Source organism: Lonchura striata, chromosome 5, assembly GCF_050655825.1.
Source record: "Lonchura striata isolate lonStrDom1 chromosome 5, ASM5065582v1, whole genome shotgun sequence".
NCBI lineage: Eukaryota > Metazoa > Chordata > Aves > Passeriformes > Estrildidae > Lonchura > Lonchura striata.
Genome location: NC_140707.1, coordinates 22,371,630 through 22,384,907, shown reverse-complemented (window position 1 = coordinate 22,384,907; position 13,278 = coordinate 22,371,630). Strand labels below are relative to the sequence as shown.

Below are 13,278 nucleotides of genomic sequence, written 5' to 3'. Positions count from 1 at the left end.
GGCCGCGCTTAGAAAAGGAAACACGGTCTTTAACTGGCGCACAAGGTGCTGTTATTATTATTGTTGTTATCATATATTAAATACTGTATTATCATTATGGACATTTTTCCAGTTCCAGCAACTCTACGGGAGCAAGAGCACGTTGCAGGGGAGCGGGAGCGGCAGTCCCGCAGGGCGGCGCGGCGTCCCCAGGCTCGCCGGGCGCTGCCCCCGGAGCTGCCCGGGCGGGGCAGGGCGCTGTCCCCGCGGTGATCCCGGCGCTCCCCGAACGCCGTCTCCAGGCGGTTCCCGCTGCCCGGGCGGGGCCGCCCCGGGGCTAAAATGGCGCCGGGCGCGCACCTCACGGGCGGACACGTCCGCGCGGCCGCCTCGGGGCGGGGCCCCGCCCCGGCCCCGCCCCCCCGCTCGCGCCAAAGCGGCTCGTGACGCGGCCGCGCGCGGCCCCGCCTCCGCGCGCCGTGTTTTCAAACCTGGTGGGCGGGCGCGATTGGCCGGCGTGCGCCGCACGTGACCAACGGTCGCGGGAAAGCCGCGGAGTCCGAACGGCGCGCGGCGGGACCGTTCCTGGGCAGCGCGAGCCGAACCGGCACCGCACGCGGGCGGAGCGCGGGCAGCGCAGCGGGAGCGGCGCGGGCGGAGCGGCCGCCATGAGCTTCCTCAGCCTGCAGCGGGCGGCGCCGCCGCGGCGCGTCTCGGCCCGGCGGGCGGCGGCCCCGATCCGGCAGAAGCTGCTGTTCCTGAGCGGCCACAGCGACTGCGAGGAGGAGGAGGAAGAGGAGGAGGAGGAAGGCTGCGGCAGCGGCAGCGCCAACAGCACCGGCGAGGACTCGGCGTTCCAGGAGGCGGACTCGCCGCTCTCGGCCGCGCGCACCCCGGCGCGGAGCGACCCGCCCCTGCTGGAGGAGGAGGAGGAGATGGAGCCGGCGGCGGCGCCGCTGCCGGACGAGGGGGACTCGTGGGAAGAGGAAGGCTTCGGCTCCTCGCCGGTCAAGTCGCCCGGAGCCTATTTCCTGCTCGACTCGCCCTCTCCGCTGGCCCCGCACAAGGGCCGGCGCTGCTGCGAGCGCTCCCCGCCGCACTCGGCGGCCGGCGGGTACCGGGGGGCGCGGGGCGAGGAGCCCGGCTCGCCGCTGCCCGACTACCCGGGCACGCCGCCGCACAAGACCCTGCGCAAGCTGCGGCTGTTCGACACGCCGCACACGCCCAAGGTGAGCCCGGGCGGGGTCGGGTCGGGCCGTTCGGTAACGGCGGCGCCGCTCGGGACCGCGCCGGGGCTCCGGCCGGGGCGGGGTCCGGCGGCGCCGCCTCCCGACGGGACACGGGGCGAGCCGCTTGCTTAGGTGGTAGTCATATAGAAACTAAAAAGTTTTCCGAGTTGGGCAGTGTTTTGTGGAAAGCGTGTTTGAAAAGTGTGAGCGTAGAGTATTGAAACTCCTAGAGTAAGTGGTGGAGTGTGGAGTGGGCGTTGGTAGGGGTGTAGCCAGAAAGTTAAAGCTCGGCTTGGGGTGTGATCCTGCGGTGAGCTGGCATTTCCTAGAAGGAATTTCTTCACAGGAAAGGTGATTTGTCATCGGAATGGATGATGGAATCACCTGGGAGGTGGTGGAGTCACCGTCCCTGGAGGTGTTTAAGGAGAGGCTGGAGCTGGCACTCGGTGCCGTGTGCTGGCAAACACGGCGGTGCTGGGTCGTGAGCTGTGCCCGATGATCTCAGAGGCTTCTCCAGCCTGGCGGGCTCTGCTGTGATCCTGCCGTGTGCCAGCGCTGCTTCAGCGGCCGCGCTCCTGCATCAAACGCGAAACGCTCTTTGAGCAGTCGATGCTGATGGAGTCCAAAGTTTAGATGGACAGATGGGTGGCTCTTAACTCTGTCAATAACAGACTTTTGGAAGGCATTTCAGCTTTTGAACTCGATGCTGTGTAAAATCGCGTATAGTGAATTTAAATCTAGTCATAATTGACTTCCTTTCTTCATTACTTTTTGTATAGCCCTTTAGAAGTAATCCTGGGATAATCCCCGGGGATAATCTCCCGGGGTGTATAGACTATAGATGGAAAACAACTGATTTAAGGTGCGAGGAAGGCTTCCTTCTTAATTGGTTTTCTACAGCTTCCATCTCCAGTGAGGTTTCACTGGTAAAAATCAGTGGTACAAGTTTGTAAAAGGTAAAATTGGTCATGAGTTTACACCTTGTCAGGGGCAGACGCTTCAGAGCTGACAAAGTTTTGTGATACTAAAAGCAAGTTCTTAACACAAGAGTTCAGTGGGATTCTTAATTTAGGGGGCCGAATTCTACATAGATGATCTTTGGAAGGCTCAGTTGTTTCAGACGAGATTCCCATATACTGAGTGTTCTTCCCTGTGGTGGTTTAGGCTTCAGTCCTGTCAGATCTTTATTTTGTTCTTAGGATAAGGTGCTCCTTCTGGTTGTGATCCAGTCGTTGCCATCCTCACCAGGATGAAGGAGACTCAGGTGCAGACTTTTCAGTGTAACTGGGAGAGGTTTTGTTATGTGCCTGGAAGATGCAAATCACCACCCAGAAGATCAATTTTGGATATTTAAATGACAGTGCAGCCATGCTGCTAATTCTTGGACCGTTTTTTGTAGGCTCAGGAAATATTAAATGTTGTATTTGCGATTTCTTTGAAGATTGTCACCTAAATTTGTAGAAACCAAAGATCGTTCCATGTCTGATCTAGCTTCCAGATCATGCATGGGCAAATCATGGTGGTACAGTACAGGATTGTCCTTGAATTTTATCTGTGCTCATTTAATGGACAAATATTTGTCCAGGAAGTTTAGGTGATGAAATTATTAAAGACAGAAAAAGATTACTCTCATCATCATCTTTTATCTTTGAAAAATAATTTTAATATTTGTTTGCTTGAACTGTTTCTGTGTAGTGTACAAAGCATAGTAGTTTCTTAGAAATTCTTTTTTATGGAAATGCAGGTATTTAAACAACAGATGCTGACTTTAATTAGATAATACTGTAATGATGGCTTCAGGCACAACCTGACTGTTTGATGTCTAAGGTAGTATCACGGCTGTAAGTGACTTTAAATGTTTTGGTTTTGTTTCTTTTTTTTTTTTTAATACAGAGCTTGCTTTCTAAAGCACAAGGCTTAGGCTCCAGCTCAGTCAAACTTCGAGGGGGCTCGCTGTTTATGAATGTTGGGAAAGCAGAGAAGCAGGAAGATTTTAGACAAACACCTCATGTGAACATCAATCCCTTCACTCCCGATTCCATGTTCCTTCACAACTCTGAAGGCAAATGTCGTAGGAGGAAGAGAATACACTGGAATGAGTGAGTGACTTGTACCTTCCTTTGTTAAACTTGTATTTTAGAACTACTTTTGGCTGCAAAAATTTTGTTACAAATTGCTTCTAAGAAAGTATTTTTGCTTGCAGGTTGTTAGTAATGTATAATACAGCTCTTAAAGTATGTGCTTCAAGAGGCATGATATAATCATTTAGCACTAGATCTTTTGATTACTGCACAGAGAGGATAGACTGGGCTGTGTGCTGGTCTTTTTTCCCCTCATGGAATGGGCCATAGAGTCTTTTCTTCAGAAGGAAAAAAAAAAAAAAAGTGTTAAATACAAGTGTGAAACATGGAGAAAGAAATGACAAATATATTAGCATGGCAATTTTATGGGTTTGTGTTTACAGATGTCTAGTGTTCAATTAGCTAACTAAAATTAGATAGAATAGGAGAACTAGATCTCAGAAAAATTCAACAGCTTCTGGGCTTCAGTTTAAAGTTTACTTGAAATATGTTATGTCTGGTGTGAATTTCAGCTCTTGTGGAGAGGACATGGAACCAAGCGATGGAGAGCAAGAAGAGGAAACCATGAGACCTGCTAAGGTACTTAATCTTTAAACCTTGATACTAATTTCAGCACTTTGCATATCTGCATATCTAAATATTTTCCTTGGTAATCTTTGCAGAGGATAACAATAACAGAAAGCAACATGAAGTCCCGGTATGAAACTGAGTTCCATGAACTGGAGAAGATTGGGTCTGGTGAATTTGGCTCTGTGTTCAAGTGTGTGAAGAGGCTGGATGGCTGCATCTATGCAATAAAACGATCCAAGAAGCCCCTGGCTGGCTCAGTGGACGAGTGAGTACTTCCTGTTCTTAAAACTTAAAAAGTTTTCTCTTGGTGTTTCTTCTTCACATGGCTCTTTGTGTTGGTGTCTAGAGAAGACATTGAAGAGGAAAGTATAAAACAAATGTGAATTAAATGTAAAATAGATACAATTTTGAAGCCAATTGATTTTTTTCTTCCCCAGACACTGTGCAGTACTGGGGAGAAAGGCTGATTGGCCTCTCTTCTGCTCGGTGTTTGTTCTGTGTGGAAACAGATTGTTCTCAAAGTGGGAACAACCCTTCCTTGCAAAGGTGATTCTTGGAGAGATGGAAGGAAAGCCCTATTCCCAACTGAGTCCTCATCCTTGTCAGCTTGAGTGACATGCAGATGAGTTAAGTCAGTTCGGGGGTATTTTTTGGCATTTGTGAATGAGCTTGTGATTCAGAACCTTTCCCCGCACTTCAACAGTGTGGGGAATAGTTGTTCAAATAGTTTATATTTTAAGTATTTGAACACACAGTAGTGTGTTCAAATAGTTATAATATAAACCCCACAAGTCTGAGTTGCACAAAATTGCATACCAGACTTACAATCTAGGGGATGTTGAGTTGAATCAAACCCTTGGGTTATGAGCATTTCCCTAGAACTTCAGTCATGCATCTCAGAGTTTGCTATTGCTTCCGGTTGGCAAGTATGCAATAGAAATGTGGCTCCCACACCAAACTGTGTTTTTGATGTTCCATACATAAAGTTTTTTAATACAGTGTAAATTATTTTAGCTGGTTGGACATAAGTACAAATCCAGCTTAGGGTACCACAGAATTGAATAGGAAGATTTTAATTAGAAATACTTACTGTAATAAGAAATGGTACTAATTTCACCTCACAATACTTATGTGTGCTGTTGTTTTTTGTGACTAACAGGCAGAATGCTTTAAGAGAGGTCTATGCACATGCAGTTCTGGGACAGCATTCTCATGTAGTAAGGTACTACTCTGCATGGGCAGAAGATGATCACATGCTTATACAGAATGAATATTGCAATGGTAAGTAAAGAAGGTGTACAGGTATCTACAAGCTCTTAACACTAGTTAGGAACTGATTACCCTACTCGTAGCTCATGCTGTCGTTCTGTCAAGTGACTGATACTCCTTTCTGGAAAAGGCCATATCCGATAGATGAAGCAAAAACTGTACAAAGTTGCAGACCAAGTCATGCATGTTCAAGCATACTGGAAGTACTGCAAGGTGTTTGTGAGCAGTAGAACTGTTTTTTCTTCTGTACAGTAGTACAAGCTGGAATAGAGAAAATTGCTGGAGTTTCCATTAAAAAGGAGATTAAACTTGATTTCTGAAGCATTTTGCTATTGTTAATGCCCTGACGGAGATTTTTAAGAGAGCGAGAGAAAGCCCTTTCCCTTGTGTTGATATCCTGTTAGTGGGACAACTGCAGGAGAAAAGAACATTATTATATTGTTATATGACTAAAAAGAGCATATAGCACTATACTTTATGCTTAATGTATGTGGCCAGCAAGTTCTTTGTGATATATTCACTTAATTTTGGGAGCAAGTTGTCGTTACTTTGTCAGCTGTTTGATGTAAAAAAATAACTTGTTTTTTTTTTAATGGTGTTTCAGGTGGCAGTTTAGCAGATGCCATAAGTGAAAATTACAGGAATATGCGTTACTTTACTGAACCAGAACTGAAGGACTTGCTGCTTCAAGTGGCTCGAGGTTTAAAGTACATTCATTCAATGTCCCTGGTGCACATGGATATCAAACCTAGTAAGTTTGTAACTACTTTACTCTCTATTGACAATTTGCTCAGTTCATTTAATCTGCTGTAGAAAAATGAACAGTTAGCCACACCTTACTAACTGCAAATTCTTCCCTGAAGCTCTGAATAGGAGCACAAAGATGTCAGTTATAAAATTGGCCAGCAGACCTAAACTGTTGAGTTTATCTTGGGTCCTTTTTGTGTAATTGACTGTACTTGCATAATACTTGGCTGCCTTCCCAGCAGAGGGGCCACAGTGAATCAGTTATAGCTTCTCACCCTTTGAACAGGGTTTATATACAAATAAAACTTCTGCATGGCTAAAGCAAACTGTAGTGAAACTAGGTCAAGTAGAAATGGTATAGAGATGTTTCTTTTAACAATTCTGCTCTTTTTCAGGTAACATTTTCATATCTAGAACATCAGTCCCAAATATAACTCTAGAGGAAGGTGATGATGATGACTGGTCATCTGATAGAGTCATATTTAAAATAGGTGAGAAACAGCACACTTATGTGCAAAAGAATTGCATCATCTCGTTGTCTTCTGAAAAGTAACTTTCTTTTCTCCTTGCAGGTGACCTGGGCCATGTTACTAGAGTCTCTAGTCCTCAGGTGGAAGAAGGTGACAGCCGTTTCCTTGCAAATGAAGTCCTACAAGAGGTAACTGTTCTGTTTGTGGCAAACAGTGATGTTAGGCCTGCATGCTGTTTCCTTTAGGAAAAAAATGGTGAATTTACTTTTCCTTTTTTCTTTTCAAGAACTACACTCACTTGCCAAAAGCGGATATTTTTGCTCTCGCTCTGACTGTTGTCTGTGCTGCTGGCGCTGAACCACTTCCAACTAATGGGGACCAGTGGCATGAAATTCGGCAAGGAAAGCTGCCCAGACTGCCACAAGTGCTTTCTCAAGAATTACTAGACTTACTAAAAGTAAGAACTCCTGTACCAGTGACTTGCTGATAAGCGTAATTTATTGTCTTGCCGGCCTTAACAAGGATGCCTTGTTTTCTTTTTCCCCAAGGTTATGATTAATCCTGATCCTGAGAAAAGGCCTTCAGCTGTGGCACTAGTGAAGCACTCAGTGCTTCTCTCTGCCGCAAAAAAGAGTGCGGAGCAGCTCCGGATAGAGCTGAATGCTGAAAAATTCAAGAACTCGCTCTTGCAAAAGTAAGTAGGTTCCTTGGGGTCCTTCAGCAGGACTTAATTTCTAACAGGTTCTTAGCTGAGAGTGAAGTGGTGATAAAATAGGAGTGCCCTTATTTATGGGTGAGATCCACAAATCTGTATGCATGTGCATACCTGGGAGTACAAAGTGGGTCATTGAACTTTTAAAAGGAACTTTCTCCACAGAAAGAACTGCTTGAACACTCTGTAAGGGAATCTCAACAGCACTATTAGTATTCAAGGCATACAAAGCATTATGGTTTTAAACAAATGCTTCAGGACAGTGCAGGTGTAGCCTAGCTTACATCTGTATGATTTGGGTCTGTGTTTTCCTAGGTCATTTGTACATTGAAATGTTGGAAAATAACTTACATTACTTGTTTTGAACCTAAATGGAATGGCACATCAGGAATGTTATTGGTCTAATTTGACCTGTACACAGCAGTGTTACTGCATCACCAAAGAATCATTTGTATCCAGAGGTCATCTTGTCCTACCCCTTGCTCAAACACTCACTTTGAATTAAAGCTTAGAAAAAGAGATTCCCTTTAGGAAAGTCTGATTTCTGCTTACGTTTCAGGGAAAGAGTTAGTAAATTAGTAAGCAGCCATCTGACTCTTTCACTACAATTGTCTTTGCATGTGTTATTCATAACAGTGGGCCTTTTGTGAGGGAATATAGATCACTGATTTCTTTTTGAGTGGTATGTCTTGAATGAAGATGTTAATTTCACGTTCAGGTTCACTCCATTGTTACCTGCTTATCTTGCCCCATTGCTAGTCTGACCACAGCCAGATGTACTAGATTAGCTGGTTATCTTTATAATATTATGAATTGTGCAGGTAGCTAAAGGGCAGATTTGCTGAGGTAAGTTTCTTGCTTGTGTGAAGACAACATATTTTTGCATCACTTGAAAGAGAAAAATGGCAAAATTAATGTTTTGTGAAGATTCCTTCTCGCCTGGCAACAAGGATACGTCCTTGTAAAGCCAAGAATGATTTTAAAACAACACTTTGCCACAGTAATTTTTAATGCCATGTGGCATAGAGCTCCATAAAATACTTCAGTAGTTTGGGAGAGACAGGGTTTTTTTATGTTGCGTTTGTTTTTTCTTAAATTTCTGCAACTGAATAATTTAAAATACCACTTTTCTGTGTAAGTCATCTTTAGTGAAAAGACTCTTTTTAAGGCAAATCAGCTTTTCTACTGTGTTGTCCTCTTCAGAGGAAGGAAGAATTCAAGATTTCTAGGCAAGAACTCAAGACTTCTAGGGAAGAGTGGAAGGATATTTTAAAACTAAATCTGCTGGTAATGTGTGGTATGGTGGTTGGGCAAGCACATGAGTGTGTATCTGTGACTGATGCTCACAAGGAAGAGGACTGAAAATGGGTTGTATTCTCTTTCAGTGAATTGGCACAGTGATAATATGGGGGTGATTAGATGGGGCACGGGTGTTAATGAATAATACTCTGGCTTACAAGAATGGGAATTGCTTATTAAACTAAAACATGTAGCTTAAAACTGAATACACCAATGTGCAGCAAGCTTGTAGAATTTGATTTTGCTTTGCAGCCAGATGTGAAGTGAGATTACAAATTCCAGCTCTTACATTAGAGAAAGTTCTTTAATGGATAGTTAGAAATTGTGGGAGGAAAAGAGTATGGGGAAGTGCTGAGGTTTAGCCATACGTCAGTATTTGAAGGAGAAAAGCAGTATATGGGGAAAACCTTTATAAAGATAGCTGTGCTCTTTAGTTGCATTATTTTATAATTTTATCCTGAGTTTGATTTAACTTTGTCCTCAGCCTGGATATTGGTAACTCTCTGCAACAGAATAGTTGGCAGAATGTTACACAGGGCAATGGCCTCAGTGATTCTGCCTTGCAGGCTCCCATTTTTGTTAGGCAGAAAACATGGAGGTGGTGATCAGCTTTTGATGTGGGTATGCAAAAGGGAAAGGATGCTTCCTGGGCTGTCTGTTGCCAGTTACCCATACATGTGTTCATGTGTCTGAGTCTCCCACAGAAGATCAGGTGTGGCTGAATTTGCTTCCTTTGGGCAAGCCTCCGTAATGAACTCTGTGTCTTGGTAATTGAAGTGCTGAGCTGCTTGTAACAGGCTGGATTTCAGAATTGAGTTGTGTGAATTTTTAATTTCCTTCCCTTTCTTTTCAAAAGAAAGAACATCTAGACAAGTAATGAGCATCCCACCTCTGCGCTCTGGTTGGAAACAGGTGGATGCAAATCATAATGCTCTCAGTATGACCTAAAACTAACCTAAAGTCTTGAAGTGTGCCCTGCCTCAGCTGGTGTGCTACCTCTTTCTGTGATAAGCAGTATCCCTGTGGGTGCTGCTGGCTGTGACCGTGTCCCTGTGTTGCAGAGAGCTGAAGAAGGCGCAGATGGCGAAGGCTGCGGCCGAGGAGCGCGCGCTGTTCACGGACAGAATGACCACGAGGTCCACGACGCAGAACCGCCCGTCGCGGCTCATTGGGAAGAAAATGAACCGCTCCCTGAGCCTCACCATCTACTGACCGCGGAGGCCAGGCAGCTGCAGAGACTGCCGCGGCTTCTCTGCCCAGCCGCAGCCTAAGGAACTGAAGGAAGCCTTCAGTTCCTGGTTTCTTCTCCTGTAGTCAGTATCACCAGTTTTACAGTTATTGTTTCTGGTTTTTACTTGTACTATGTGGCTCTATTAACCATTTGGGTTGTTGGACTCGGTTACTCTCCTGTCTGTAAAGGATCCAGGATGTTATTCCATAAACCTTTTGGTTACACTGTTAGATGTTCTGTTGTTCCAGGGTTAACCACTATAGTGGTGTGCTGCTTTGTAGTGTTACAGCATGGTAATAAGAAGCAATATCCCTAATATTTTAAGAAGGAGGGAAGGGGCCTTACTTTGATAGTTAATGTTGTTTTTGGAGCAGAGGGGGAATAAATTTTAAAAGACAGGCTTTTAAGGCCGCCTACAGTCAATGTACCTGATGTCAGGTAGACTTTTGTTGTGAATTTTGTGTATTCAACTGGGAGCACTTTGTAGGCATTGCATAAACCACAGCTTAGGAACCTGTGGAAAAGTGCCATGTGGAACTGCTGCTATTTTTAGTTCGATGTCCTTGCTGTAAACTGTAGCATTAAAACAATCATTATTGTGTTAATAGGCTTTTTGTTAAAGCAATTAAGTGAAACAAATGTAAGCTGCATTTTAGTGAAGGCAGCATTTTTCTCTCAAAGCTAGTGCATTGTGAAAAAAATGCACCAATTTAATATTTGGACTCTTTATTAGTGTAGGGCAATTGTTAATGTCTTTGCTGTTGATGTTTTGTTCTACTTTCTAATAAGGTTCTCTGAATGTTCATATTTTCTTCAGTTGCCCATTCTTGAGGCTGTTATAAGTTTGGTTTTTTATGTTGGAATACTTGTAAATAGTTGTTTAGTGTGTTCAGATTGTTTTTCATTGTTTATGTACATAAGTTTGATCATGCTTATAGTGTATTATACTGAAACTGCAGTCTGGGATGGCATCAGACACAGCTTAACTATTCAGTTGAAGTTCCAATATGTGGAACAGAATGTGGCCATGGAACCGTTGCCGATATTGAACCAAGGCTGACAGAAGAACTGTTCTGATTCCTGGCTTGTCTCTTTGTTCATTTTACTTAAAACAATGTTTCCCTTTTGTGCTCTATTTGTTCTTACTAGTGTTGAATTTGAATATTAAAGTTAAAAGTTCTGTTTGTTTAATGTTGTGTAATACTTATTTAACTTTGTAGTTACAGAAATAAAATACTGAGTTGGGAATATACTATGGCAAGTCCTGATGAGATCTGCTTCCCACTCATGCCTAATGCTTGTGATTCCCTCTCATGAGAGTGGGACTGAGTGAGATAAGACACGTACTGATAGGAGAGAAGGCTCCTTACTCCATGTGTTAGTGTCCATAGCAGGAATGGTATTACATTGGGAAAGATGAAACCTCTGGAAGAAGTGGAACCCATGACTGATGGTGGAGGAATAGAAACTATGTGAAGAAATATCTGTGTCTGAGGTAAGGGGAAAAATGCAGGAACTGCTGAGAATAGGAAGAGAGCTGCTGCTTTTAGAAGATGGGAAGAAAACAGTGGGAGGAGTTGGAATATTTCAGGAACACAGTAATGGCATGTTCTGTGGGAGGCATATGTAAAGAAGAGAGACAAAGTAAATAAAGGCTTAGTAGATCAGTCTATTGTGGAAGTTTTTACCTTGTGTTAGAGCCACAGGTGACCCAGAGAAGCTGTGCCTGAATTCTATGGACTCATAAAATTCATCTTTGCAATTAGCAGAAAGTAACTAAGTAAGAGTTCTCAGTTTTAGTCATATGACTGAAATTTAGAGTATTGGTTTAAAGGTTTTTACTTTATAAGATAGCCCTGTCTTGTTTGTGAGAGAATTTAAAATAGATCTACATTGAGACTTTTAAGCATACTTCTAAACAGAAATACCAGTTGCTGGGTAATCAGTGAACTTATCTCTACAGTGTAAAAAAAATCAGTTTTACCTATTACAGTTCTGTGCTCCTCATCACCCATTTTCAGAGGCCTGCAACAACAGCGGAGGCATTGCTGTGCAAACAAGCTGTGCTTGTGGCTGGGTGAAGAATTGTCTGGGTTGCTGGGCCCAGGGAGGTGGTGGATGGAGCTTTATCCTGCTGGAGAGCAGTCACCAGTGCTGTTCCTCAGGGCTCAGTGAGGGGTCCAGTCCTGTTTAATATCTTTAGCGGTGATCTGGGCCAGAGGACCGAAGGCTCCCTCAGTTTGCAGATGACACCAGTTGTGCAGGAGTGCTGATCTGATGGAGGGCAGGAGGGCTCTGCAGAGGGAGCTGGGTAGGCTGGATCAATGGGCTGAGGACAGCTGCAGGAGGTTCAACAATGCCCGGTGCCAAATCCTTCCCCAGGGCCACAACAACCCCGGGCAGTGCTCAGGTGGGGGAGGAGTGGCTGGAAAACTGCCCAGTGCAAAAGGATTGGGGATGCTGCAACACAGGCTGAAGATGAGCCAAGTGGCCACGGTGGGCGAAGGCATCCTGGCCTGGATCAGCAATAGTGAGACTGGCAGGAGCAGGGCAGGGATTGTCCCCTGGGCTGGGCACTGGTGAGGTCACACCACCAGTGCTGTGTCCAGTTCTGGGCCCCTCAGTTGAGAAGGGACATTGAGGAGCTGGAGCAAGTCCAGAGAAGGGAAATGGGAGCTGGTGGAGGGGCTGGAGCACAAGTCCTGTAAGGAGTGGCTGAGGGAGCTGGGGGTGTTTAGCCTGGAGAGAAGGAGGCTCAGGGGAGACCTCATCACTCTACAACTGCCTGAAGAGAGAGAGCCAGGTGGGAGTTGGCTTCTTTTCCCAAGCAACACCGAGAGGGGACAAGAGGAAACAGCCTCAAATTGTGCCAGGGGAGGTTTAGATGGGATGTTAGGAACCATTGCTTCACTGAAACAGTTGTCAAGCGTTGGAACAGGCTGCCCAGGGAAGTAGTGGGTGGTGTCACATCCCTGGGGTTATTTAAAAGGTGCGTGAATGTGGCACTTAGGGACGTGGCAGTGCTGGGTTAACAGATGATTCCATGATTTTAAGGGTGTTTTCCACCAAAAAAATCCTGTGGGTCTGTTCTAGTGCTGGTCACACAGGTTTTGTGTGCCATTGAAGGGGTGCCCTGCTTAAACCATAGGACTGAAGTGACTTTAGATGTTTTACCTTTTCCTGTGTGCCAAGGACAGTATTACAAAAGGCATTTCAGGGTTCTGAAGTAGCTTATGGGAGCAGTAAGATTGTGATATCTTATATTGAATTTTGATGAGCCTTTCTGATGCAGGTGATGAGGCAGTGAATCCTGGCTGCAACAATGGCTAGTGGGAAGGAGCAGAGAATTTGGGAAGTGTGTGTTAATGCTTCCCATGAATATTCCCAGCATCCAGTGATTCATGATTCAGATGTTTACTGAGTAAGAAGTGGTATCTATTTTTACTGACATTGAAAGGGTTTGTTTTTTTAAATAGGAACAATTTTACAGTAATTTTGGTAGCTTACAAATTATTGCAAAAAGAAGACTTGGGCCAAACATATCTGTCTGTAGTTGAGCAAGTTGTCTTTGCAGGTAGAAGAAGAAGCTTCTTATCTCTTGTAAAAATGTAGGGCTGGATATTAGTTGAAATTCAATCAAGCATGATGTAACAGGATGAGCTTCAGCACTTGAAGAGGGAAGCTTTAGCTG

The 13,278-nt window shown here is 44.7% G+C and overlaps 1 protein-coding gene across 1 annotated transcript; it reads left to right on the top strand.

Moving 5' to 3' along the window:
- The first annotated feature begins 432 nt into the window (after window positions 1-432).
- WEE1 (WEE1 G2 checkpoint kinase) lies at window positions 433-10,835 on the top strand. Its single transcript, XM_021529513.4, has 11 exons — window positions 433-1,208; window positions 3,102-3,307; window positions 3,802-3,868; window positions 3,952-4,124; window positions 5,019-5,140; window positions 5,733-5,879; window positions 6,271-6,366; window positions 6,448-6,533; window positions 6,632-6,802; window positions 6,894-7,039; window positions 9,418-10,835. Exons 1-11 carry the CDS (start codon window positions 648-650, stop codon window positions 9,566-9,568), a joined length of 1,926 nt encoding a protein of 641 aa, XP_021385188.1. The 5' UTR covers window positions 433-647; the 3' UTR covers window positions 9,569-10,835.
- The last annotated feature ends 2,443 nt before the right edge of the window (window positions 10,836-13,278 follow it).

What these genes read in the sequence shown, in the direction of transcription:
- WEE1 (XM_021529513.4), top strand. Translation starts at nt 648, where the DNA reads ATGAGCTTCCTCAGCCTGCAGCGGGCGGCGCCGCCGCGGCGCGTCTCG. An exon ending in AAACCATGAGACCTGCTAAG is followed by an intron (nt 3,869 to 3,951) that starts GTACTTAATCTT and finishes TAATCTTTGCAG; the next exon opens with AGGATAACAATAACAGAAAG. An exon ending in CAAATGAAGTCCTACAAGAG is followed by an intron (nt 6,534 to 6,631) that starts GTAACTGTTCTG and finishes TTTCTTTTCAAG; the next exon opens with AACTACACTCACTTGCCAAA.